The following is a 24,713-nucleotide window of genomic DNA, read 5'->3' as shown; positions in this document are numbered from 1 at the left end:
TTGAACGCATCGCGGACACACTCATATGCATGCGCACTGGGGCCCTGGGTTTGTTTTCTTTTCTCTTTTTTAATTATTGTTTTTTAATTATTGCTTTTTATTGCTTTTTAAGCTTCTGGTTTGCGGTGCGGTGTGCGAGCTCTGCAATCGTACTGATTCCATCTGTCTCGTGGTGTGTACGCTGCTGCCGGGGTGCTGCCATTTGTTGCTGTGCATGGTGTAGCGGCCGTGTCTCTCTTTGTTTTTCTCGTGCTATCGCAGGTTGGCTCCGCAGCGTTAGGCGACTCCACTGTTTGTGATGATGACTGGCCGTGTGCTCTGCGTCCTGTTGGCTCCTGCAGTGATGCGCAGCTGCTCGTGCGTGTGAGTGACGGCTGCTGCGACGGGGTGCGTGTGCGGCCGCGGGTGATGGCGCAGTGACTGCTGGGCACGCGCGGGGTGTGATGGCTGCGGAAGGTGGACCCGTGGCCGGTGGCTCTGGACGAAAGAGAATGTGAACTCTGAGGGCAATAGCAATCAGGAATACGAGGAGGGTGGAGGAAACACCGCGGGTGAGGACCCCAATCCCACCTCGGGAGGACCACTCACTGCACCGACGAGACAGGACCAATCCAGCAGCGACCCACTGCGAAGTGGCACTAGCAATCCGTCCGGCACTGGCAGCGTGTCTGCTGCTCGGATGCATGCAAGTGGACCGGAGTCTTTGGGCGGAGGGCACGCTGCAGGCACAACATCCCCACGCTCCGACGCATCTCAGCAGGCAGCGGGTGGAGTGCATGCTGGTGGCGGGAGGACCTCCCAGGGCAGTCGGGCTTCGGAACAAACCGTCACGGGACAGTCACAGGTGCCGGGGACGGCGAAGGAAGCACCGCAGGGCGATGAAGGAGGAGAACCCGGAGCGCAACACGAGGCCGACCAAACCACAAAAATGACTGTGGTGACCTCTTGCGCAAAAACAGCGGTGGAAGAGGAGAGCCGCCAGCGGGATCGCAAGATGCACCACGTCTCTATAGTGGCGGGAATGCTCATTGTTATTATTTTTCCCTGCTCTTACCGACATGTCTAGCCACACGATGTCACCAGGGTGCCGAGGAGGTGGTCGAGCAGCGACATGAGTTTCCTGCTATGAGGCAGCTGCCATTGGGAGAAGCTTTCGGTGCGAAGGCCCTTCTTGATGCCCAGCCGTTGGCGCACAGCCAGAGCGTCTGCACATTCCGGAAGCAGATGGTGCAGTGTTTTCTGCGGGCTAATTGTTGCGCTTGTGGAGGCTGGCTGATCCTGCGGTAGTAGTGATTGCCTCCTGGCACTGCTGCTGCGGTGCCGATCAGCGTCTGGGTTTTGTGCGCAGCGATTTCTGTGCTGTGCGGTGCCTTTTTTTGTGTGGGGAGGACTGTGTCGCAGCAATCGCGGTGGAGGTCGGGAAGCGGTGGAGGGCGTTCCGGACGAAGGCACCGACAGTGACCGATGTGGTTCGTGTGTCCCACCAGTGTGGCGTCACAGTGCGGGCATTTCTTCTTCCGACGCTGTGTGGAGGGCCGTCTCTCCACAGGCGGTGCGTCGGCCTCCCTTGTTGTCGGGGGAACGGCTTCCGTCCCGGTGCGGTGGGATCTTTGTTGGAGCGCATGAGAGCGGAGTGTTCCGGTGAGATGTTGCAGAAACGGCGTTGGTTCGTGCAGTCTCTCACAGTCCAGTACAGGCGACCCCATAGCTCGGATTCCTCGCACCCTTCCCGTGCAGTGTGTATCCGTTCCTGTTGGTCGAGGGCTTCTGAGTGATCATGTGCTTGCCGCCTGGATCTGATGGCCTGGCGCCGCCAAGCAGGTAGTGGTGGGTGTCCTGATGCATGGTACTACGCCACTTGTTGGTGAGCTGGGTGTTAATGCATGTCAGCAGGTCCGTGCGCTGTATGGGTGCTATTCCACGTTCCGTGTATTGCCCGGTTGCCGTGGTCTGCGTGGCATGATCTGCAAGCTCGTTAACATGTACTCCGCGATGTTCGTAGCAAAACTGCAGCTGCACTGACCAGCCAGCACGCATCAGCGACAAGAGACGCTGCCAGAGCCGATCCTCCGTCCAGTCGGTATGACTGCGCGGGCCCTTGGTGACGGCGGCTAGAAGGGAATGACTGTCCGTAACCACAAGCAGGGTTTTGTGTCTGTGCTGGACACGAGGGACATTCAGCCTTTCCATGGCCGGGAGCAGTGCACGGGATTCCGTCGTGCGGCTGCATGGGCGTGTGCCGCCGTTGGTACTGACCTTCTCTATTATTTCCGAGGAATGCGGGGATGAGAGCAGTATGCCAATCCCGGCTGACGTGGGAATGTCAACACCGCCATCCGTTGCGAGTATCCACGGTCCCCGGCGATGATGTTGCGCCTTGTCGCGGTGTTGGGTCTTTGGTTGCGTATAGGAACTCCGCAGCAGGGCGTTGCTGCGAGCACAACGGAGACCAAGGTGACTTCACCCCTCGAGAAGGTTCCACGCCATGCCCGGTGTGGGGAGGTGAGGCGGTCTGCCTGCAGACTGTCGGTCAGAACTGCACGACCGTTTCGCAGCGGTCACTCCGTTGATATCGCCCGTGGCGGTGACGTTCACAAGAACCCTGGCACCGAGGAGGATGGCTTCATCACTATTTGGCGGCTTAACATTGCAGGCCTCTCGTCCGTGAAAAAGATTGCATTTTCGGCGCGATGGGAGCAGCGTCCACCTGACATCGTTCTTCTGCAGGAAATAAGTAACCGTGGTGACGTGGCGACGAAATTATGTGGCCATAATGACTGCCTTCAGGCCGCACTGGGCGCGGTGGTGGCGTTGCCATTCTGGTGCGCCACTCTCCACCGTGCGAGCGCCTGTCGCTCCCTGGCACTGACCTCCTGGAGACTATTGCTGTCCGTGTATTTCCGCCGGGCTGTCGCAGCATTTGCGTGGCGAGTCTCTACAACCCTCCCACAGCAATTGGTCAATAATCCGCATTTATCAATATCGTTTGTCGCTTGGGCCCGAAGAGATTATCGCGGGTGACCCGAATTTGCATCGTGAACTCTCGGACAGTCATATACACCATCAAGGACTGGAGGCGATAATTTCGCCGCTGTTCTAATCGATACGGATTTTGGCTGGCAAATTACCCGGCGCAGGTAACACGGATCACACATCGTAATGCCTCGTCCCCTGACGTGACTGCGTATTGCGCCCTACGCATCTCCCACTGGACATTCGCCCCTTACATGAACTCGGACCATTGCTGAATATCTTACTTGGTAGAGATGGACGATGGCACTCCACGACTAGCAAACACGCTGCCTTGACGGAAGAAGGCCACCCTTGCTCTGCGTAAAGCGGGTTGGCCTGCTTTTACATCGTTGTGTGAAACCCTCCTTGCCACCGCGTCCACATGGTTGGATCCTCGCGGAGGCATCTTACGAGCAGCTGAGCGCCACATCCCGCGCGGCAGCCGTGACAGCTCCAAAAAGATATGGACACACGAAATGGAACAGGCCGAGTCCGCCGCCGAAGCAGCACACGAAGCACACACATTGCCTCACCCGGAGACAGCCTACTTTGAGTCGAATGTACCCGAAAAAAGGGAGGAGCGAAATCAAGCCTTACGCCGTTGCTCCGCTGTGCTTCTGGAAGCCCGCGCGAAAAGACTTGGAGCCTCACCCAGCCCGAGCTGGCGATATCTTCACGGCGTGGCGCCGCCGCACCCTCATTTTTTGGAATCGGTTGTGCTCCGCACTGAACTTGGCCGCGTATGCGCCCTGCCTCGGCAACAGGCAAATCTGCTTGTCCGTCATTTTGTGCGGTTTCACGTGCCATACCGCCTTGTACTGCTGCTGCTGCTCGCTGCACTCCTTTGGTTCCTGGTGGCTGGGAAATGGATCGGCCTTTCCCACCGTATGTACTTGACGTGACCATCCGTGACTCTTTGCTTGGCTCAGCCCCTGGTCCCGACGACATGTTGAATGAATTCCTGCACCGTCTCGTGCCCGTTGCGCGTGGCACACTTAGAACGATGATCCACAACTTCTTCGCAAACGGCAGCCTGCCTGGCTCCTGGAAAATGGGAGATGCTATTCCCATTCCCAAGCCCGGGAAGGATCCATGCCGCCCAGAGAGTTACAGACCCACCACGCTGCTCTCTGTTTTACTAAAGTTAGCCGAAGGAATGATTCACCGCCGTCTGTCAGCGTTATTGCCGCACCACCCACGTCAACTTCGGATTTGCACCTCCGCGTTCTACGTCGGACGTGGTGGCACTTGTTGTCGACAAATTACCCGTGGATTGAATGAGTTTGGCATTGTGGAGCATGAGCGCCCTGGAGACGACGCCCCCACACGACGCCCTCGTCGCCATCGCTCGCTTGTGGTCTCGATTGATTTTCCGACTGCGTTCGACACCACTGACCATGGGAATTTATTCCGCATGCTTGACAGACTTCCGCGCCTTGGCCACGAACCAAACGCTGGCTGCACAACTACCTGCGGGGCCGCCATGTTAGGGTATGCACTCGCGAACAGCACTCCCGGAAACAACTCGCCTCAGCTGGAGCACCGCAAGGCGGCGTCCCGGGACCCCAACTCTCCCTCTACTGTGTGGATGGTCTGCTGCGCCGCCTGGGCAGCATCTATTCTGCCTCCGCTTTCATGTACGCTGACGAACACACACACTTGTTGCCTCATGTGCAGACATCCATGCCTGTGCTGCGGCAATGCGACCGCTCTTGTCTCTTGTGGCCACATGGGCTGCCGAGCACAGCCTAAAAATCAACGTCGCTAAGAGCGAAGCTGCTCTATTCCACATCTCTTCACACACACACGGTCCGACGAGGACATGTTCGATCTCCATCTTGTTAGCGGGAACATATGTATTCAGTCACGCCCAGTGCGCTTACTGGGCAACACGTTCGATCGACTTCCTAATTCTGTTACGCATGCTTCCACCGCTGCAAAGAGGACCATGCCACGCCGCCATCAGCCGCGTCTGGTCGCAGAGGCGGACGCGTCCCATCACACCATGCGATCCTTTTTGATTGGATGCGTGCATAGTGTGCTATTTCATAATGGCGAGGCAATTGTCCCGTGACTCGCCCCCACTCACCTCCATAATATGGAAGTACGGTACCGCGACGGTAGCAAAACATTCTTGGCCTGAGCGCATCTACGGAAGACACATCTGTCTATTTGGAGGCCAATATTCTTCCGCTCCGGAAGGCACTCTGGCGTCGTGCATTCACACAATACGAACGCTATATACGCCTCCATGATCACGAGGATTTGCGTTCCCTTATCTACTCGCAACCTATGCCGCCGTCCATGCATGGGAAAGCGGCGACATCAATCCCGCTTCCGAGAGATGCTGCTATTAATGGATTGCTACGCGTCTGTGACATTATTGGGACACCCCACAACCACATTCGCGCGCCTCTTGCCCAACATCGAATTTTTCCTGGGACACTGTGATCTGCAACAACGTGAGATTTTATCAGCCACTGTTTGCCGAAGACGCCTCTGACGATGTCAGGCGCACGGCTTTTTATTCTACTCACTCCTCTTTGGGGGATTGTGATTTTGAATTGTGGACGGACGGTCGTTCGTCTCTCGCTGCACTCGCATCTGGATCCGCTGCGCTATTATATGACTCCACCACGACAAATGATCTCCCTGTGGAGGTACATCGTGCAGCAGCTGGCAGCCTCGCATGCTCATATAGGGCAGGCTGCCTTGCGATCGAAAATGTTTTTAGACATCTCATACCCTCCTTGTCTGGGAGCATCCCAATCGCCCCACGCGAATGCTGGAGGAAACGGACTCCCTCTTCGGCAATGGAGGCACCCCGCGTTGCCCCACCGACCGTGCGAGAACCGCGTTACTGAGCAAATTTGGATTATGTTGCTTTCATTAGTGCAGCGAGGTCACCCTGTGGATTTTATATTTTCCCCTCACACTGCGGTATTCCACGCAGTGAGGCCGCTGACAAACAAGCCACGATTGCACGATTCCTCCCGCAGGACTGCGTCAATGCCTGGCACGTGGACTTCCTTACCGCCGTCAAGAGGTCATAATGGAAGGATGCCCAGGAGGAAAAGGAGGGCGCGCACACCGCGTGACAGGCGCCTGTCGGTGTGGCGAGGACTCTGTTCCTGGTGTTGACCCGGACATCGGTTCCCGAGTGGCGGCACCGCGCACAGGCGCGATGCGACTCCTGCCCACTCTTCGACAGGCCTGCACGCGACCTGCGGATCACAAGGAACCCTCTGTGTCGGTGGTGCCGTCCCTCCCTGACTGCGGTGACCGGCCCGCCTCTGCCTCCGCCGGAACCTCTTCCCGACGTGAGTGCCGCGACTCCTTGTCGACCAGCGAGCGGCGGATTGACGTCCTCCTGCCCAACCTGCGGCAGAGTGCGCTTGTCCGTCCACAGTATGAGGGCACATGCCCGGCGTGCTCAGCCTGGCGTTATAATAGTTCGCGAGGGCCTCCCATGCGGATGCCACAATGGCGCCACCGTCTTCTTAACGGGCGCCTCGCGCGCAGGTCGGCACCGAAGTTGCCAAGCATGCCGGCAGGCAAGACACGCAGGAAGCACAAACGCGGGAACTCGAGATGGACCAGGCTCTTCCGCCACCGCCTCATCACAGACACCACGGGCTGCTGATCCCCGACGGACCACGGGAGACTCCGCCTCATCCACTGCGGGAATGCCCTCGTCGTTGGGAACTGGACTGCGACTGTGTGGGACTGCCCCAGCCCGCACGACGGAATACTTGCCACTTTTGTACGGACGGCCCTTGCGCTACCCACTCGTTATTGTAGCAGCATACAACCAAAACAAGATAAAAAGCTTCTTTGTGGTGAATATTGGCTGCACTTCCCGTGGACCAACAATCCGCGTGGTGTGCGGGGATCTTCTTTTAATTGTTACTATGCTTTTGTGTTGCTGTGTGCGCTGCACCTTCTTGTGTGTGTGCGCACCCTCCGTGCGGGGTGCCGACACGACGGACCGCTCTCGCCGCATGTGCATGCGGTGGAGCCTTGTGTGCCGCTCCTGTTTGCTTCTCCCTCCTCCATCTGTGTGTTGGTGTTGTGGCAGGGCTGTGTGTGTGTGTGCCTGCTGCCGTGGATTGGAGTGTGTGTCGTGCGTGGTGTGCGGCGTACGGTGCATGCCTGGCTGCTGCCCTCTCCTCATGTGGTGTGCCCTCTGTGTGTGTCTGCTGCACCTCTCGTCTCCCCTGTTGCTCTCCACTTCCCTCACTGTGCAGATCAGCTCCACACCACTGACCGACCACACTCACGATGATGACGTGCCGTCTGCTGTGCGCCCTGTTGGTGCTCGCCCTGTGCTGCTGCTGCCCGTCTGTGCACGCGGGAGACACTGATGCGAAGAATGAAGAAGAGTCTTCCCAGAAGAACATAATTTCGGCGCCAACCCCGACACCTGTTCGGGAAGGTGAAGAGTCGGGTGCCGGACATGCAGATACTGCAGTAAATGGAAGTGGTTCGACCGATAAGGAACAGCAATCAAGTGATGCTCCCAATGAGTTACAAGAAAAAAGTACGGAAGGTATGACGGGGGCAGAAAGTGGCACGAGTATACCCGCAAAACAAGGAACTAAGGGTGAAGAAGGTCCTGCCGAGACGGCCAAAACGACCGCTACGACGACCACCACAACAAAGGCACCAACAACCACCACGACGACCACCACTACAGAGGCACCAAGTACTACGACTACAGAGGCGCCAACTACAACGACCACCCGCGCACCGTCACGTCTTCGTGAGATCGACGGCAGCCTCAGCAGCTCTGCGTGGGTGTGTGCCCCGCTGGTGCTCGCCGCATCCGCGCTGGCGTACACCACTCTGGGCTGAAGAGGTGTGTGCGGGCTGTGCGTGCCAGCACTCAACCGCGGGGATTTGTGCGCGTGTGTTGTTGTTCACTGTATTAAATAAGAGGAAATAATGATTGTGTTTTGCTTCACTTGCTTCTGCTGCCGTGCTGTGTGCTCCGCGTTGTGCCCCGCATCCGTCACGTTGAACGCATCGCGGACACACTCATAAGCATGCGCACTGGAGCCCTGGGTTTGTTTTTCTTTTTTAATTATTGTTTTTTAATTATTGTTTTTTATTGCTTTTTAACTTGTGGTTTGCGGTGCGGTGTGCGAGCTCTGCAATTGTACTGATTCCATCTGTCTCGTGGTGTGTGCGCTGCTGCTGCTGGGGTGCTGCCATTTGTTGCTGTGCGGTGGCTGTGAGTGGTGTAGCGGCTGTGTCTCTCCTTTTGTTTTTCACATGCTATCGCAGTTTGGCTCCGCAGCGTTAGGCAACTCCACTGTTTGTGATGATGACTGGCCGTGTGCTCTGCGTCCTGTTGGCTCCTGCAGTGATGTGCAGCTGCTGGTGCGTGTGAGTGAGGGCTGCTGCGACGGGGTGCGTGTGCGGCCGCGGGTGATGGCGCGGTGACTGCTGGGCACGCGCGGGGTGTGATGGCTGCGGAAGGTGGACCCGTGGCCGGTGGCTCTGGACGAAAGAGAATGTGAACTCTGAGGGCAATAGCAATCAGGAATACGAGGAGGGTGGAGGAAACACCGCGGGTGAGGACCCCAATCCCACCTCGGGAGGAGCACTCACTGCACCGACGAGGCAGGACCAATCCAGCAGCGACCCACTGCGAAGTGGCACTTGCAATCCGTCCGGCACTGGCAGCGTGTCTGCTGCTCGGATGCGTGCAAGTGGACCGGAGTCTTTGGGCGGAGGGCACGCTGCAGGCACAACATCCCCACGCTCCGACGCGTCTCAGCAGGCAGCGGGTGGAGTGCATGCTGGTGGCGGGAGGACCTCCCAGGGCAGTCGGGCTTCGGAACAGACCGTCACGGGACAGTCACAGGTGCCAGGGACGGCGAAGGAAGAACCGCAGGGCGATGAAGGAGGAGAACCCGGAGCACAACACGAGGCCGACCAAACCACAAAAATGACTGTGGTGGCCTCTTGCGCAAAAACAGCGGTGGAAGAGGAGAGCCGCCAGCGGGATCGCAAGATGCACCGCGTCTCTACAGTGGCGGGAATGCCCATTATTATTATTTTTCCCTGCTCTTACCGACATGTCTAGCCACACGATGTCATCAGGGTGCCGGGGAGGTGGTCGAGCAGCGACATGAGTTTCCTGCTATGAGGCAGCTGCCATTGGGAGAAGCTTTCGGTGCGAAGGCCCTTCTTGATGCCCAGCCGTTGGCGCACAGCCAGAGCGTCTGCACATTCTGGAAGCAGATGGTGCAGTGTTTTCTGCGGGCTAATTGTTGCGCTTGTGGAGGCTGGCTGATCCTGCGGTAGCAGTGATTGCCTCCTGGCACTGCTGCTGCGGTGCCGAGTAGCGTCTGGGTTTTTTGCGCGGCGATTTCTGTGCTGTGCGGTGCTTTTTTGTGTGGGGAGGACTGTGTCGCAGCAATCGCGGTGGAGGTCGGGAAGCGGTGGAGGATGTTCCGGATGAAATGACCGACAGTGACTGAAGAGACCCGAGAATCCCGTCAATGTAGAATCACAGTGCGGACATTTCTCCTTCCGACGGCGTGTGAGGGTCCGTCCCCTTACTGGAGAGACGTCTTCCTCCCTCGCCGACGGGGGAACAGTGTCCGTCCCCGGTGCAGTTGGATCGTTGTTAGAGCGCATATATGCAGACTGTTCCGGTGAGATGTTGCAGAATCGGCATTGGTTCGTGCAGTCTCTCACGGCCCAGTATAGTCGGCCCCAGAGCTCAGATTCCCCGCACCTTGCCCTTGCGAGGTGAACCAGTTCCTGACGGTGTAGACTTCCTGAGTGATTAGGTGCTTGCCGCTGAGATCGGATGGCCTTGTGCCGCAAAGCAAGTAGCGATGAGTGTCTTGACGAATGGTACTACGCCACTTGTTGGTGAGCTGGGTAGTGAAACATGTCAGCAGATCCGTGTGCCATAAAGGTGCTATTCCATTCTCCGTGTATTGTCCACTTTCCATAGTCTGCGTCGCATGCTGATCTGCAGGCTCGTTAACGTGTACTCCGCAATGTCCGTAGCAAATCTGCAGGTGCACGGACCAGCCAGCACACGTCAGTGTCAAGAGACGCTGCCAGATCTGATCCTCCGTCCAGTCGGTATGACTGTGCGGGCCCTTGGTGACGCGACTAGAAGGGAATGACTGTCTGTAACCACAAGCAGGGTTTTTGCCTGTGCTGGATACGATGGACACTCAGCCTTTCCATGGCCGGGAGCAGTGCGTGGGACTCCGTCGTGCGGCTGCATGGGCGTGTGCCGCCGTTGGTACTGACCTTCTCTATTATCTCCGAGGAATGCGGGGATGAGAGCAGTATGCCAATCCCTGCTGACTTTGGAACGTCGACACCGCCATCGGTCGCAAGTATCCACGAACGACGGCTGTGCAGCGCCAGAGCCTCTTCGCTGACTCTGCGCTTTTCCCGTATCAGCTCTTCTTCGTCAGTTATTGAGAGGTCTATCGGAAGTTCCACACCGATGGTGACCCGGTGAGCGGAGGCCGCAAACCAGGGAGGAATGGAGCTGCGAAAGAACCGCTCTTCGCGTGGTGAGCTCTCGGTGATGCCGTAGTCCTTTGTGTATGCGTCTACGAAGGCATATAGCTCGTCCCGAGATAATGGCGAGATGCGGAAACCAGCGCGAGGCGGCGGCTCAGGCGGGGGTCTCCGCATCCAGTCCATCTGACATGCGCGTGTGTTCTCAAATATGGAGAGCCGCGCGCGCAGGCAAAGGACGCGGAGCGGCGGCATATTAGCCTCCAGCAGTGCGGATTCCGGGTCGACAGTGCTCGGAACTCCGCTGACAATGCGTGCTAGAGTTGCGTACGTCTTCTGCATCTCATTCTTCGCTGAATCCGTCGCTACTGCCCATATGAGCTCGCTGCCATAGCGTAATTAGGGAGCACCGTATCCAATGACGAACGTGCGTAGGTCATGTGGAGATGGTCCCGCCTCTTTGTGCGCTATGCAGCGTAGCTGCGATATCCGTTGCGAGGTGGCAGCGCATTGCTTGGTGGCCGCCACATTTAGCGTCAGTCGTGGATCGAGATCCCTGCCGAGAAGCTTCGTAGTTCGCGATGCCCCCATGGTCATGACTGGGATTTGACATCCAGCCACTACCAGCGGCCACCTTCCTTCACGATCATAATCTGACTCCGTGTGCGTGGAGAGTGTGAACCAAGCGGCTTCACACTTTGACGGGTTGATGGCCAGGCCATTTTCCCGACTCCACGCATGCAGTTTTTCAAGAACCATGTTGGCAGTGGGAATGGCGTCTTCCCGGGACTGCCCCTTAACGATAATAGAGAGGTCGTCCGCATACATGTCTGCTGCGACACCCGCAAAGCTGTTCAGCAGATTAAGAAGTGGGTGTACGTAAAGGGAGAACAAATATGGTCCCAGCACGGACCCCTGAGGAACTCCTCGCAGCATGGGACGCCGATCGCTGTGTCTGTGGCCAACTCGTGTCTTCGCGTAGCGACCACATAGAAAGTTTCTAAGCCACCCTCTACAATTCACCCCCGGAATATTAGCCAGCAAGCGACTGAGGACTCGATGATCTATGGAGTCAAAGGCCTTGCTGAAAACAACCAACACCAGCAGGGTCCGATGGGGTCTGTAGTGGAGTTGATTGCCAATACCGCTCTTCTTGGGAAGGCTCACTTGGAAATAGTGATTTCTATTATGCTCCACTTCGTGTATCAGGTGTGCCAGCTGCATCGTCGTGGTACGCATACTACGATATGCATACTGGTGGGGGTGCGGCGTCCACACCCAAAGCAATCTCTTCAGTACCATTTTCTCAGCAACCTTACTCACAATGGAGGTAAGGCTGATGGGTCGACATGACTCAAGCAGTTCCGGCGACTTACCGGGTTTTAAGGGTGGAACGATGGTAGCGCGTCTCCACTCAACCGGGATCGTACCGGTCGTCCAGCTGTGGTTAATGCAACGAAGAAGGAATCGGAGGCCCTTTGACGAAATATGTCGCAGTGCCTCACTGTAGACTTCATCCGGTCCGGGGGCCTTGCCATACGGCGTGTTACGTAGCGCAGCAAGCAGTTCCGTACGATTAAAAGGTGCATCAAGAGGGGAGTGAAGATGAGCAACTAAACCAGATGTGGTGACAGCTTCGTTTTTATCCTGTGGCTCAGAACTAGATGAGAGTGAAGAACCTGAAGTAAATGTAGCGGCAGACTCGTTGTTGTTCTGCGGCTCGGAGCTAGAAGAAGTAGAAGAAAATGAAGTAAATGAGGCAGCAGACTCGCTGTTGTTCTGCTGCCCAAAAAGAAAGGAAGCGTTAATGTTCAAAGATGCACTCTGTCTGTTGATGCCTTTGGAAAACCTAACTGCCTTGTGAGAGGGGTGAAATGGAAGAAAGATGCGATTGAGAGCATTCGCTGCTCTCCTTGCTGTTTTATAAGTGTGCTGACCATCTCCCAATAACATTGATGTGGGAGATGGAAGTGATGCCCTTTTTCGTCCGGAAATGTATTTCCATGCGAGTGGCTCGCCTGGATTTAACTTGCTGATGCGGCGTAGATACGTGCTGCGCAAGCGCTCTCGGAGCAGGAGGAAGAATTGACTCCTTGTCCGTTGCATTTCTGCCTCACGGTCGGGCGTCGGTAACTGTAGATAGCGGGCCTTGCTGTCGGTAGCCATCCGCTCTGCCTCCATGAGAGTGTCGTCCCAAAGCCTGGGACCGTCCTTGTGCATGCCGCGGGGCAGTGTCGTCGATACGAAGTTATAAGCGCTCTCGTGGAAGCCTTAATGCCGGTGGACTGCTTTTTATAGTCATATGCCGGAAGTTGTGCGTCGAAGTCCTTGATGAATAAATCCCACTTGCACTTCCCCCAACTGTAGAAAAACTTAGGTGCCGAAGGGGGTGCCGAAGGTATGGTATCCTTAAATGCCTGATGCAGCGCAAATGTCAGCATATAATGATCACCAAGCGGCGACACGGAAGCTGACCAATCCGACACAGTCAAATGCTTTGACCATGTCAGATCGATACAGGATCGTTCTCTTGTGCCACGGGCATACGTGATCTCACCAGGGGTGTTAACCAAGGTGAGTCCCGCATCCGTGCACAGTTCTAAAAATTCTGCAGCAACCTCGCTTGGAGAAGTCTCCAAGAATGGCTCCCACTGTGGGTGATGCATGTTGAAATCCCCGCTCAGCAGGAGCGACGACGAGGCTGGAAGGCAGTTTGCTAACCGCCTGAAGGATTGCGTTACTTGCGGTGGTGGTCTCATATAGGCACTCGCTACAATAAGATCACGGTTCTGGTCCAGAGCAGCCTGGACCACCACCACTTCAAGGCTGGTGTCGTGCTGGGGGATGGTGAGAGGTATACGCTTGGAGCGGAGAGTTTTCCGCACCAGCACCGCCACACCGCCTCCCTTGCCGATGCGCGACTGTGCATAGAGCACATAATCTCCAGTGTGCATGCTGGCGATCTGCTCTGACGACTTCCAAGTCTCCTGAATGGCTATTATGTCTGCTCCTTGCGCCATTAATGTTGCGAGTTTTGACGGCGTGAGGCAAGAAACGTTCATCTGGAGTACTGCTATGGGGCCTGGGTTCTGCTCAATGTCTCCGCTTAGCAGTAGCTTTTGTCGTTGCGCGTCACATACGGCACGCAAACGGTATGTATAGCGCTGATAAGCGCCGATGGAATTCAACAGCGGATAGAAAAACCGCTCCGCGTGCAGCCATGTAAATGGCTCCATCTGGTGCCCTTCCGACCCGTTTGAGCGGCGCCTCCTGCCTCTCCGCGTGCAGCGGATGGGCAGCAGGCGCTTAGCTTCCTCTCTAGCAAAGAGTACTAGACCCTGGCACCACGTTGAGGTGGCCGGCTGAGCCAGGGGCTGAGGATGTGTCATTCATCGCATCATCGCCGTCCGCAGCTTCAACAGCTCTCATTAGTCCAATTCAGGTGGATAATAATCCGCATTCCGCATTTAGAGACACTCCGTCGCCTCCACCATTATTCGTCCGCGTCAACACATCTCCTCCACCCTCACTTCCGTACTCGTCACTTGCGTGCCCAAAACCGGCAACGCACCGCAGCACGCAGAGGGCACACACCAGCAGCACACGGCCAGTCATCATCGCCAGCACTCCTGCCACTTGCGTGTAGCCTTCAGCACAAACCTAACACCCCGTCAACAGAGAGGGAAGCAAAAACAAGGAGATAGACACGGCCGGTACACCACGCACAGCCACCGCACAGCAACAAATGGCAGCACCCCAGCAGCAGCAGCAGCACACACCACGAGACAGATGGAATCAGTACGATTGCAGAGCTCGCACACCGCCCCGCAAACCACAAGTTTAAAAAGCAATAAAAAACAATAATTAAAAAACAATAATTAAAAAAAGAAATTAAAGAAAAACAAACCCAGGGCTCCAGTGCGCATGCTTATGAGTGTGTCCGCGATGCGTTCAACGTGACGGATGCGGGGCACAACGCGGAGCACACAGCACGGCAGCGGAAGCAAGTGAAGCAAAACAAGATCATTATTTCCTCTTATTTAGTACAGTGAACAACAACACACGCGCACAAATCCCCGCGGTTGAGTGCTGGCACGCACAGCCCGCACACACCTCTTCAGCCCACAGCGGTGTACGCCAGCGCGGATGCGGCGAGCACCAGCGGGGCACACACCCACGCAGAGCTGCTGAGGCTGCCGTCGATTTCGCGAAGACGTGACGGTGCGCGGGTGGTCATCGCAGTTGGCGCAGTGGTTGTAGTAGTTGGTGCCTCTGTTGTAGTGGTGGTCGTCGTGGTCGTCGCGGCAGCATCTTTGGTTTCTCGATCTGTTTGGTCTGCGGATTTAGTCGTGCGGCTTTGTGGCCCTGTCGTACTCCCATCTTCTTCGTGTACAGTATCGATAGCATCGCCTGACTGCCGTTTCGGAGCTGTCAAACTTTTTACTCCACCTACGTCAGCCTCTCCCTGTTCCACAGTGGACCCCTTACTTTGCGACTTTGGCGCTGTTGTACCATTTTCATCTTCTGTCGTACCTTTCTTTTCTCCTGTCTGTACCGGCATTTTCGCCTCATTTGATTGCGTTACGGCACCGGAAGAACCTGGGGTCACTGGCACTTTTGTTTTCCCTTCCTCACTGGACCCCGTACCTGAACCCCGTTCCTCATGGGAATTGTCCTCCACTTGCGACTCAGAGGACAAAGTACTCGAGCTGGTGGGCTCCTTTACATCATCAACCTCACGAACAACAATGGTCTCCTCCGTAGAACGTCCCACGCACACGGACGGGCAGCAGCAGCACAGGGCAAGCACCAACAGGGCGCACAGCAGACGGCACGTCATCATCGTGAGTGTGGTCGTTCAGTGGTGTGGAGCTGATCTGCACAGTGAGGGACATGGAGAGCAACAGGGGAGACGAGAGGTGCGGCAGACACACACAGAGGGCACACCACATGAGGAGAGGGCAGCAGCCAGGCATGCACCGTACGCCGCACACCACGCACGACACACACTCCAATCCACGGCAGCAGGCACACACACACACAACCCTGCCGCAACACCAACACACAGATGGAGGAGGGAGAAGCAAACAGGAGCGGCACACAAGGCTCCACCGCATGCACATACGGCGAGAGCGGTCCGTCGTGTCGGCACCCCTCACGGAGGGTGCGCACACACACAAGAAGGTGCAGCGCACACAGCAACAAAAAGGCAAAGTAACAATACAAAAAAAAGATCCCTGCACACCACGCGGATTGTTGGTCCACGGGAGGTGCAGCCACCACCGCAGCAGCCGCACAGGTAAAAACAAGCGCAAGGAATGCAATAATGCAAGCATTCATTTATTTGTTTTTCTGTTTGGATGTTGGCGGATGTGTGCATATGTTTTGTTCGTCTGGGTTTTTGCAGACGGCAAACCTTCATGCCTGGATCGTGTGTTTCAAGAATTTCCGCAAGGTGCACAATTATTTGTTTTCCTCTTGTGAATGTTTCTTGTGTTGGTGCAGCCAATAATTCGGTGTGTGTTGTTCCTGCCTTTCGCTGGTAAAGTGCTGCAGTAGATGTTTGTGTTTCCTTTCGTTGCCGTGGCACCTGATTCCTCGCCGTTTGTTGTGGTGGAAATGAATAATATGTGAGTGGACTCCCACACACCAGAACGCACCTTCGCTCCTATTTATTGCTGCATGGAAGGGCATGTGTGTTTGGTGGTGCCTCGTCCATATATTTTGTGGGCGTACATTCCCCTGCAGGCTGAGGGCGGGATGACGCTCCGTCGCGGTGCACTTCCCTCGCATGCCGCCCACTGTGATTCATCATGCATCACCCCCTCACATATTCCGTGGTGCCACACCGCTGATATTGTTGCAGCCGCTGTGATTCCGCGTATTCCACGCATTTGGTTGCGCCACAATACATCCGCCCGTGTGGCCGCCGCATCCAAACAGCGGTGCCCAACACCGTGAGCGGCACTCCACATCCTTGCATGTCCCAACGCAGTGGTGTTGGACTGTCAGCCAGGCGTCAGACAACAAGAGAGTCTTGTGCTGGCAGTACAACACACGGAGCTGCAGTGAATGACTCGGGCGGCGACGCATCTATTCGTCGCAAGGCAGTGAAAAGGAGTCGGGCAAAATAATGCCGGCTGCATGCACGACACCACATCCACAGCCAAAGCATGCGACGTGATGTGTGTTTCACTGCTGCTGTGAAATGCCTGCAGACGACGTCACTAGTGGAGGCACACCACCCATGATCAGCGGACAGACAATAATCGGCATGGGAGGCCACAAGAGGCAGCAACGACGCCAACAGCAGGAGCAGCTCTCTCTCTCGCTATTTGTTGGCTCCGAGAAGTAAATATTCCACCAGCCACAGCTCACTATGCCATCGTGACACTCCATGCATGTCGTGGCTGCGTCAACACATCCTGCTCCCTGCAGCACCTCAAAGATGCCTCACTCCGTCCACTAAGTGCATCGGTGTGGGCCGTGCCTCGGCTGTTCGTGAGGACCACAACGATGTGAGGGTCACCGAGTCGCAGCATGTTTGCTGTGACGTTGTTGCATGGCACCTGCACACACACGCAGCGCCTGCATCCCTCCCTGTTGTGTCCGCCCTCTGCCGGAGTGGCCACACACACGGGCAGCAGCAAAATCACTTCACCCTCGACAATCCAAAATCAGCACCGACATCTCTCGCGATGCAAAGATCTCAGTTGCCAGCACGGGCTTCATGCCGCTCTGCCATCGACGCTGAAACACGGCACAGTGCACGCACTTATTTTCCTCGTGTGCAGTCAGCCGTTTGCTTCACACATTCTTCGACGGAATGACGTTCACAAAAGCACGCCACAAAAGCCACTGTGATCGCACAAGCTCTTGCGATGAGCGTCGGTGTGTGCATGCATCCGCTGCTCACACGTGCTGGCAGGCAGCCTGCAGCCGGTGCCCTCGTGCCAGTTCATCGGCTCCAGCACGGAAAAGAGAAAACGGCCTATTCCCGATGCACTTATTCCCACCAGCAGCACCAACACGCTGGTCGCCAGCCGTCATTCCCCAGCACATCCAGGAATGCCGAAAAGTGACGTGGAACTGTCAGCCAGCAATGCCACAACCCCGCACACATGTCGGCTCCACCAGAGAAGACACACAAATCACAAACAACACCCTTCACATGTCTTCCAAACATCATTCCAACACACCGCGACACGCCAAACAGAAGTATTCGTCACCCCAATGCACCTCCCCACACAATCACATAGTCCATGCACCACGCACGGCAGCAGCTCACACGCAGTCAAACAAATGTCCCTCGGATCAGTGGCCTCCACGTGCTGCGGTGGGAAGTAAACAAAAGAGACTGGCGGCCAAACCCCAAAAGAGTGCAACGACCGGCCGCAAGTCAAAGGAACGCAGCCACACAAATGAATTCAGTCCTGATGCCCTCAGCCTACCACCTTCCCCACAAGAGCTGCAAAGATTGAAAACAAACGTACCGTCCAATAAACTCTTTGTGCAAAGCCAAAAGAAGCCGCAGTGCCTCCTGCTGCCCTCACAGTCCGTTGATGACGCCTGGATGCGGATGGTCACCCATCGGTACTTCCAAACGACGCCGCACACCCGCGACGCATCCTGCGCTCTGAGACATGCGGCCCTCACTATCACCAGAGACGCCCACGCACCGTCAGTACGCAACAAATCGTCAAGAAACGAAGGATAAGTCAGGCTGACAGCAAGACACCCGCCGACAAATCACAGCACAAACATCATCACAAGCAGAACCAAAAGCAATGCAGGCCGTAGAGAAGCGTGAATCAACTGACGCATGTCAAAGAAAAGAAAAAAACTCAGTGGCGCTACAAGAATACAAGAGGCTGACACTCTCTCAACAATAAAGGAACAGTATAATAATACACAAAAAGCAAACAATTTAGGCGTCCACCGTCAAAGCAAGCCACAAATCAAATAAAGGGCAATGAAATGGGTGCACTCAACCACAAAACAAGTAAAACAATAAAACAAAAAGCCGCAGCGTGGGACGACCAGCGCACACACACTCTCATTGCTCCCGTAAAGCAAAACACACACACAGAGGGAGAGAGAGAGAGGTCGCCCACTCAATGCAATAAAAACAAAACAGAAACAGTTACGGTGCTCCGCCCATGCAGCCAGGCAGGACGGCAGCGGTGCGTGTCGTGCAAAAAAGAGCACCAACGGGCCTGCATGGGTGTGCATGCATATATACAATGGGCACATTATTGTGTTTGCTTCGTGGGGTGAGGTGAGGGCGAGAGTCCATGCAAGGGGACACACACACACAGAGAGAGAAGGAAGAATGTGTGTGCGGGCGGTGCATGGCTCTCTCTCCATCACTCTCACGCGGCCACCACCGCAGCAGCAGCAACAACAAGAAGAAGCAAAAGAGGGGAGGTGGTGTGGGAGACCGCGGCGCTGCTGTCACTGTCGCCAGGTGTCGTCGTACCATTTATTCGGGCGGTGGTGGGTTTTATTGCTGTTTGAGGTGCTGCCTCGCCGGCCGTGGGAGCCGGGTGGGTATCACTACCTTCAAGATCATCATGTGATTCATTCGGGTTGGGCCGCTGAGGATTGGCAGTATTCTCATCCGCCGTACTCCGGGCTTCACCACCGCTACTTGTGGAGTTTGATGATGCTGTTGTTTCCTCCTGATTGGTGGCAGGTGCATTCTCCGTCAAATTCTCTGTGGCTGTGGCTTGACCTTGTTGCTCTGCCACAATACCCTCTGAGGGATCTTCCGGTGGTTCGACCGTCGTTTCTGTTTGTGACGATGAGCTTTCATGCTTTTGATGTGTCAAAGTCTGTGCATCGTTTAATCCTTTTTGGCTTGCGTCTCCTTCTGGAGCTACGTGGGGTGTTTTTCTTCCAGGCAGTTTTACTTCCGGTGTTTGTGTTGTTGCCAATGTTGTTGGTTGTGCTGTTGATACTGGTGGTGGCGGTCCTTCCTCTTTTTTTTTCTCTTTGCGTGTCTTGGGTTCCGTGTTATCTTTTTCTTTCAATCCTTCCTGTACTTGAGGTGAATGCGAGTCCTTTACTGGTAGGGACTCCTTTGCGGGCGTCTCTTTTTTCTCTTCCACCCCTATTCTTTTGGTACTGTCATTTATTCTACCACTGTTATTCTCTTCTTCAGAAGAGTTTTCTTCTTCGTCTTCGGCATCATCCTCAGGAATTTCTTCAGTAGTTTGCGGAGGCACTTCTTTAGGTGTGAGAGATTCTTCTTGTCCAACTCCTGAATGTGGCTTTGGTGCGCCTAAAGCCCCTGGTGCTGAGGTCACACTTTCCGGATTTATTGGCAAACCTTTACCACCCCTCACAGAACCATCATCTTCCGCATCCTCTCCTGCAGCACAGCCGCCGCCGGCACCGCATCACAGCACGCAGAGGGCACACACCAGCAGCACACGGCCAATCATCATCATCGCCATCACTCCTGTCACTTGCGTGTAGCCTTCAGCACAAACTAACTCCCGTCAACGCAGAGCAAAAGGATAGACAAGTCACACAGAAACGCCCCGTAACAAACGGCAGCAGCCCAGCAGAGAACGCACAATGAAGAATATGGAATCAGTGGAAAAGAAAACACACAAAAACAGCCCCTTAGCAAGTAAGCAACAACAACAAAAAAAAAAACACCAAAAAAAATTAAAAACAAAACACAAGGAACACAACAAAAAAATTAAAAAAGTAAAAACACAAAAAACACAGAGCTGCAAAGAACGACTGAAGTTCACACGCTCCAGCACACAAACATGCGTCCACGCAAACAGTTGTGGGCGCGTCGTGCATATTAGTGCGTCTGGTATGCGTTCAACGTGGCGGATGCGGGGCACAACGCGGAGCACACAGCACGGCAGCGGAAGCAAGTGAAGCAAAACACAATCATTATTTTCTCTTATTTAGTACAGTGAACCACAACACACACGCACAAATCCCCGCGGTTGAGTGCTGGCACGCACAGCCCGCACACACCTCTTCAGCCCACAGCGGTGTACGCCAGCGCGGATGCGGCGAGCACCAGCGGGGCACACACCCACGCAGAGCTGCTGAGGCTGCCGTCGATTTCGCGAAGACGTGACGGTGCGCGGGTGGTCGTCGTAGTTGGCGCCTCTGTAGTCGTAGTACTTGGTGCCTTTGTAGTGGTCGTCGTTGTCGTGGTTGGTGGTTTTGTTGTGGTCGTCGTCGTGGTCGTCTCGGCATGATCTTTCCCTTTCTCATTTGTTTGATTCGCGGTAGGTCTCGGGACACCTGGTGTCCCTGGAGCATCGTTTCCTTTGTCCGGACCAGAGCCCGAACCTGACGACCCTGACTGATCGGCCGCCGTGGATGGTAAATTGGACGGTGGGCCTGGGACGCTTACATCAGTCTTATTTAATCCTTTTGCCGGTTCAGGCCGAACATCTGCCTCTGACGCGTGCACGGACGGGAAGCAGCAGCACAGGGCAAGCAACAACAGGGCGCACAGCAGACGGCACGTCATCATCATCGTGAGTGTGGTCGTTCAGTGGTGTGGAGCTGATCTGCACAGTGAGGGGCATGGAGAGCAACAGGGGAAACGAGAGGTGCGGCAGACACACACAGAGGGCACACCACATGAGGAGAGGGCAGCAGCCAGGCATGCACCGTACGCCGCACACCACGCACGACACACACTCCAATCCACGGCAGCAGGCACACACACACACAGCCCTGCCGCAACAACAACACACAGATGGAAGAGGGAGAAGCAAACAGGAGCGGCACACAAGGCTCCACCGCATGCACATACGGCGAGAGCGGTCCGTCGTGTCGGCACCCCTCACGGAGGGTGCGTACACACACAAGAAGGTGCAGCGCACACAGCAACACAAAAGCAAAGTAACAATACAAAAAGGAGATCCCCGCACACCACGCGGATTGTTGGTCCACGGGAAGTGCAGCCAATATTCACCACAAAGCAGCTTTTTATCTTGTTTTGGTTGTATGCTGCTACAATAACGAGTGAGTAGCGCAAGGGCCGTCCGTACAAAAGTGGCAAGTATTCCGTCGTGCGGGCTGGGGCAGTCACAAACAGTCGCAGTCCCAGTTCCCAACGACGAGGGCATTCCCGCAGTGGATGAGGCGGAGTCTCCCGTGGTCCGTCGGGGATCAGCAGCCCGTGGCGTCCGTGATGAGGCGGTGGCGGAAGAGCCTGGTCCATCTCGAGTGCCCGCGGTTGTGCTTCCTGCGTGTTTCGCCTGCTGGCATGCTTGGTAACTTCGGTGGCGACCTGCGCGCGAGGCACCTGTTAAGAAGACGGTGGCGCCATTGTGGCATCCGCATGGGAGGCCCTCGCGAACTATTATAACGCCAGGCTGAGCACGTCCGGCATGTGCCCTCATACTGTGGACGGACAAGCGCACTCTGCCGCAGGTTGGGCAGGAGGACGTCAATCCGCCGCTCGCTGGTCGACAAGGAGTCGCGGTGCTCACGTCGGGAAGAGGTTCCGGCGGAGGCAGAGGTGGGCCGGTCACCGCAGTGAGGGAGGGACGGCACCACCGACACAGAGGGTTCCTTGTGATCCGCAGGGCGCGTGCAGGCCTGTCGAAGAGTGGGCAGGAGTCGCATCGCGCCTGTGCGCAGTGCCGCCACTCGGGGACCGATGTCCGGGTCAACACCAGGAACAGAGTCCTCGCCACACCGACAGGCGTCTGTCACGCGGTGTGCGCGCCTTCCTTTTCCTCCTGGGCATCCTTCCATTATAACCTCTTGACGGCGGTAAGGAAGCCCACGTGCCAGGCATTGACGCAGTCCTGCGGGAGGAATCGTGCAATCGTGGCTTGTTTGTCAGCGACCTCACTGCGTGGAATATCGCAGTGTGAGGGGAAAATATAAAATCCACAGGGTGACCTCGCGTCACCAAGGAAAGCAGCATAATCCAAATTTGCTCAGTAACGCGGTCTCGCACGGTCGGTGGACAACGCGGGGTGCCTACATTGCCGAGAGGGAGTCCGTTTCCTCCAGCATTCGTGTGGGCGATTGGGATGCTCCCAGACAAGGAGGTATGAGATGTCTAAAAACATTTTCGATCGCAAGGCAGTCTGCCCTATATGAGCATGCGAGGCTGCCAGCTGCTGCACGATGTACCTCCACAGGGAGATCATTTGTCGTGGTGGAGTCATATAATAGCGCAGCGGATCCAGATGCGAGTGCAGCGAGAGACGAACGACCGTCCGTCCACAATTCAAAATCACAATCCCCCAAAGAGGAGTGAGTAGAATAAAAAGCCGTGCGCCTGACATCGTCAGAGGCGTCTTCGGCAAACAGTGGCTGATAAAATCTCACGTTGTTGCAGATCACAGTGTCCCAGGAAAAATTCGATGTTGGGCAAGAGGCGCGCGAATGTGGTTGTGGGGTGTCCCAATAATGTCACAGACGCGTAGCAATCCATTAATAGCAGCATCTCTCGGAAGCGGATTGATGTCGCTGCCTTTCCCATGCATGGACGGCGGCATAGGTTGCGAGTAGATAAGGGAACGCAAATCCTCGTGATCATGGAGGCGTATATAGCGTTCGTATTGTGTGAATGCACGACGCCAGAGTGCCTTCCGGAGCGGAAGAATATTGGCCTCCAAATAGACAGATGTGTCTTCCGTAGATGCGCTCAGGCCAAGAATGTTTTGCTACCGTCGCGGTACCGTACTTCCATATTATGGAGGTGGGTGGGGGCGAGTCACGGGACAATTGCCTCGCCACTATGAAATAGCACACTATGAACGTATCCAATCAAAAAGGATCGCATGGTGTGATGGGACGCGTCCGCCTCCGCGACCAGACGCAGCTGATGGCGGCGTGGCATGGTCCTCTTTGCAGCGGTGGAAGCATGCGTAACAAAATTAAGAAGTTGATCGAACGTGCTGCCCAGTAAGCGCACTGGGCGTGACTGAATACGCAGGTTCCCGCTAACAAGATGGAGATCGACCATGTCCTCGTCGGACCGTGTGTGTGTGAAGAGATGTGGAATAGAGCAGCTTTGCTCTTAGCGACGTTGATTTTTAGGCTGTGCTCGGCAGCCCATGTGGCCACAAGAGACAAGAGCGGTCGCATTGCCGCAGCACAGGCATGGATGTCCGCACCTGAGGCAACAAGCGTGTGTTCGTCAGCGTACATGAATGCGGAGGCAGAATAGATGCTGCCCAGGCGGCGCAGCAGACCATCCACACAGTAGAGGGAGAGTTGGGGTCCCGGGACGCCGCCTTGCGGTGCTCCAGCTGAGGCGAGTTGTTTCCGGGAGTGCTGTTCACGAGTGCATACCCTAACATAGTGGCCCCGCAGGTAGTTGTGCAGCCAGCGTTTGGTTCGAGGCCAAGGCGCGGAAGTCTGTCAAGCATGCAGAATAAATTCCCATGGTCAGTGGTGTCGAACGCAGTCGGAAAATCAATCGAGACTACGAGCGAGCGATGGCGACGAGGGTGCCTTGTGGGGGCGTCGTCTCCAGGGCGCTCATACTCCACAATGCCAAACTCATTCAATCCACGAGTAATGTGTCGACAACAAGTGCCACCACGTCCGACGTAGAACGCGGAGGTGCAAATCCAAAGTTGACGTGGGTGGTGCGGCAATAACGCTGACAGACGGCGGTGAATCACTCCTTCGGCTAACTTTAGTAAAACAGAGAGCAGCGTGGTGGGTCTGTAACTCTCTGGGCGGCATGGATCCTTCCCAGGCTTGGGGATAGGAATAGCGTTTCCATTTTCCAGGAGCCAGGCAGGCTGCCGTTTGCGAAGGAGTTGTGGATCATCGTTCTAATTGTGCCATGCGACGGGCCCGTGACGGTGCAGGAATTCATTCAACATGTCGCCGGGCCAGGGGCTGAGCCAAGCAAAGAGTCACGGATGGTCACGTCAAGTTCATACGGTGGGAAAGGCCGATCCATTTCCCAGCCACCAGGAACCAAAGGAATGCAGCGAGCAGCAGCAGTATAAGGCGGTATGGCACGTGAAACCGCACAAAATGACGGACAAGCAGATTTGCCTGTTGCCGAGGCAGGGCGCATACGCGGCCAAGTTCAGTGCGGAGCACAACCGATTCCAGAGGATGAGGGTGCGGCGCCACCACGCCGTGAAGATATCGCCACCTCGGGCTGGGTGAGGCTCCAAGTCTTTTCGCGCGGGCTTCCAGAAGCACAGCGGAGCCACGGCGTAAGGCTTGAT

The 24,713-nt window shown here is 55.8% G+C and overlaps 3 protein-coding genes and 1 pseudogene across 3 annotated transcripts, besides 14 other annotated features; 1 reads left to right on the top strand and 3 right to left on the bottom strand.

Annotated features, from left to right (window-relative positions):
- Nucleotides 1-18,344: part of a sequence feature (areas not merged during assembly with more than two copies in the genome that could not be assigned to a particular haplotype) that runs on past the window's edge.
- Nucleotides 1,038-2,376: a mobile genetic element.
- Nucleotides 2,751-6,281: a mobile genetic element.
- Nucleotides 7,294-7,866, top strand: Tc00.1047053507637.100 (mucin TcMUCII, putative; the record flags this gene model as incomplete). The annotated part of the gene is made up of 1 exon (XM_810563.1): nt 7,294-7,866. The coding sequence occupies one exon, from the start codon at nt 7,294-7,296 to the stop codon at nt 7,864-7,866; it is 573 nt and encodes a 190-aa protein (XP_815656.1).
- Nucleotides 7,635-7,754: a microsatellite.
- Nucleotides 8,088-8,124: a sequence feature (AT_rich).
- Nucleotides 9,075-13,885: a mobile genetic element.
- Nucleotides 14,362-14,408: a sequence feature (AT_rich).
- Tc00.1047053507637.60 (mucin TcMUCII, putative) lies at nt 14,630-15,355 on the bottom strand (the record flags this gene model as incomplete). Its single annotated transcript, XM_810562.1, has 1 exon — nt 14,630-15,355. One exon carries the CDS (start codon nt 15,353-15,355, stop codon nt 14,630-14,632), a length of 726 nt encoding a protein of 241 aa, XP_815655.1.
- Nucleotides 18,345-19,217: a sequence feature (heterozygous, non-Esmeraldo-like haplotype).
- Tc00.1047053507637.45 lies at nt 18,885-19,964 on the bottom strand (annotated as a pseudogene).
- Nucleotides 19,218-20,326: a sequence feature (areas not merged during assembly with more than two copies in the genome that could not be assigned to a particular haplotype).
- Nucleotides 20,156-20,251: a sequence feature (T-rich).
- Nucleotides 20,327-21,264: a sequence feature (heterozygous, Esmeraldo-like haplotype).
- On the bottom strand, nt 20,519-21,028 carry Tc00.1047053507637.30 (mucin TcMUCII, putative; the record flags this gene model as incomplete). Its single annotated transcript, XM_810561.1, has 1 exon — nt 20,519-21,028. One exon carries the CDS (start codon nt 21,026-21,028, stop codon nt 20,519-20,521), a length of 510 nt encoding a protein of 169 aa, XP_815654.1.
- Nucleotides 20,631-20,735: a microsatellite.
- Nucleotides 21,265-24,713: a sequence feature (areas not merged during assembly with more than two copies in the genome that could not be assigned to a particular haplotype).
- Nucleotides 22,044-24,242: a mobile genetic element.

Source organism: Trypanosoma cruzi, genomic scaffold, assembly GCF_000209065.1.
Source record: "Trypanosoma cruzi strain CL Brener 1047053516287 genomic scaffold, whole genome shotgun sequence".
NCBI classification, from domain to species: domain Eukaryota; phylum Euglenozoa; class Kinetoplastea; order Trypanosomatida; family Trypanosomatidae; genus Trypanosoma; species Trypanosoma cruzi.
This window is presented reverse-complemented; position numbering and strand designations above follow the sequence as displayed.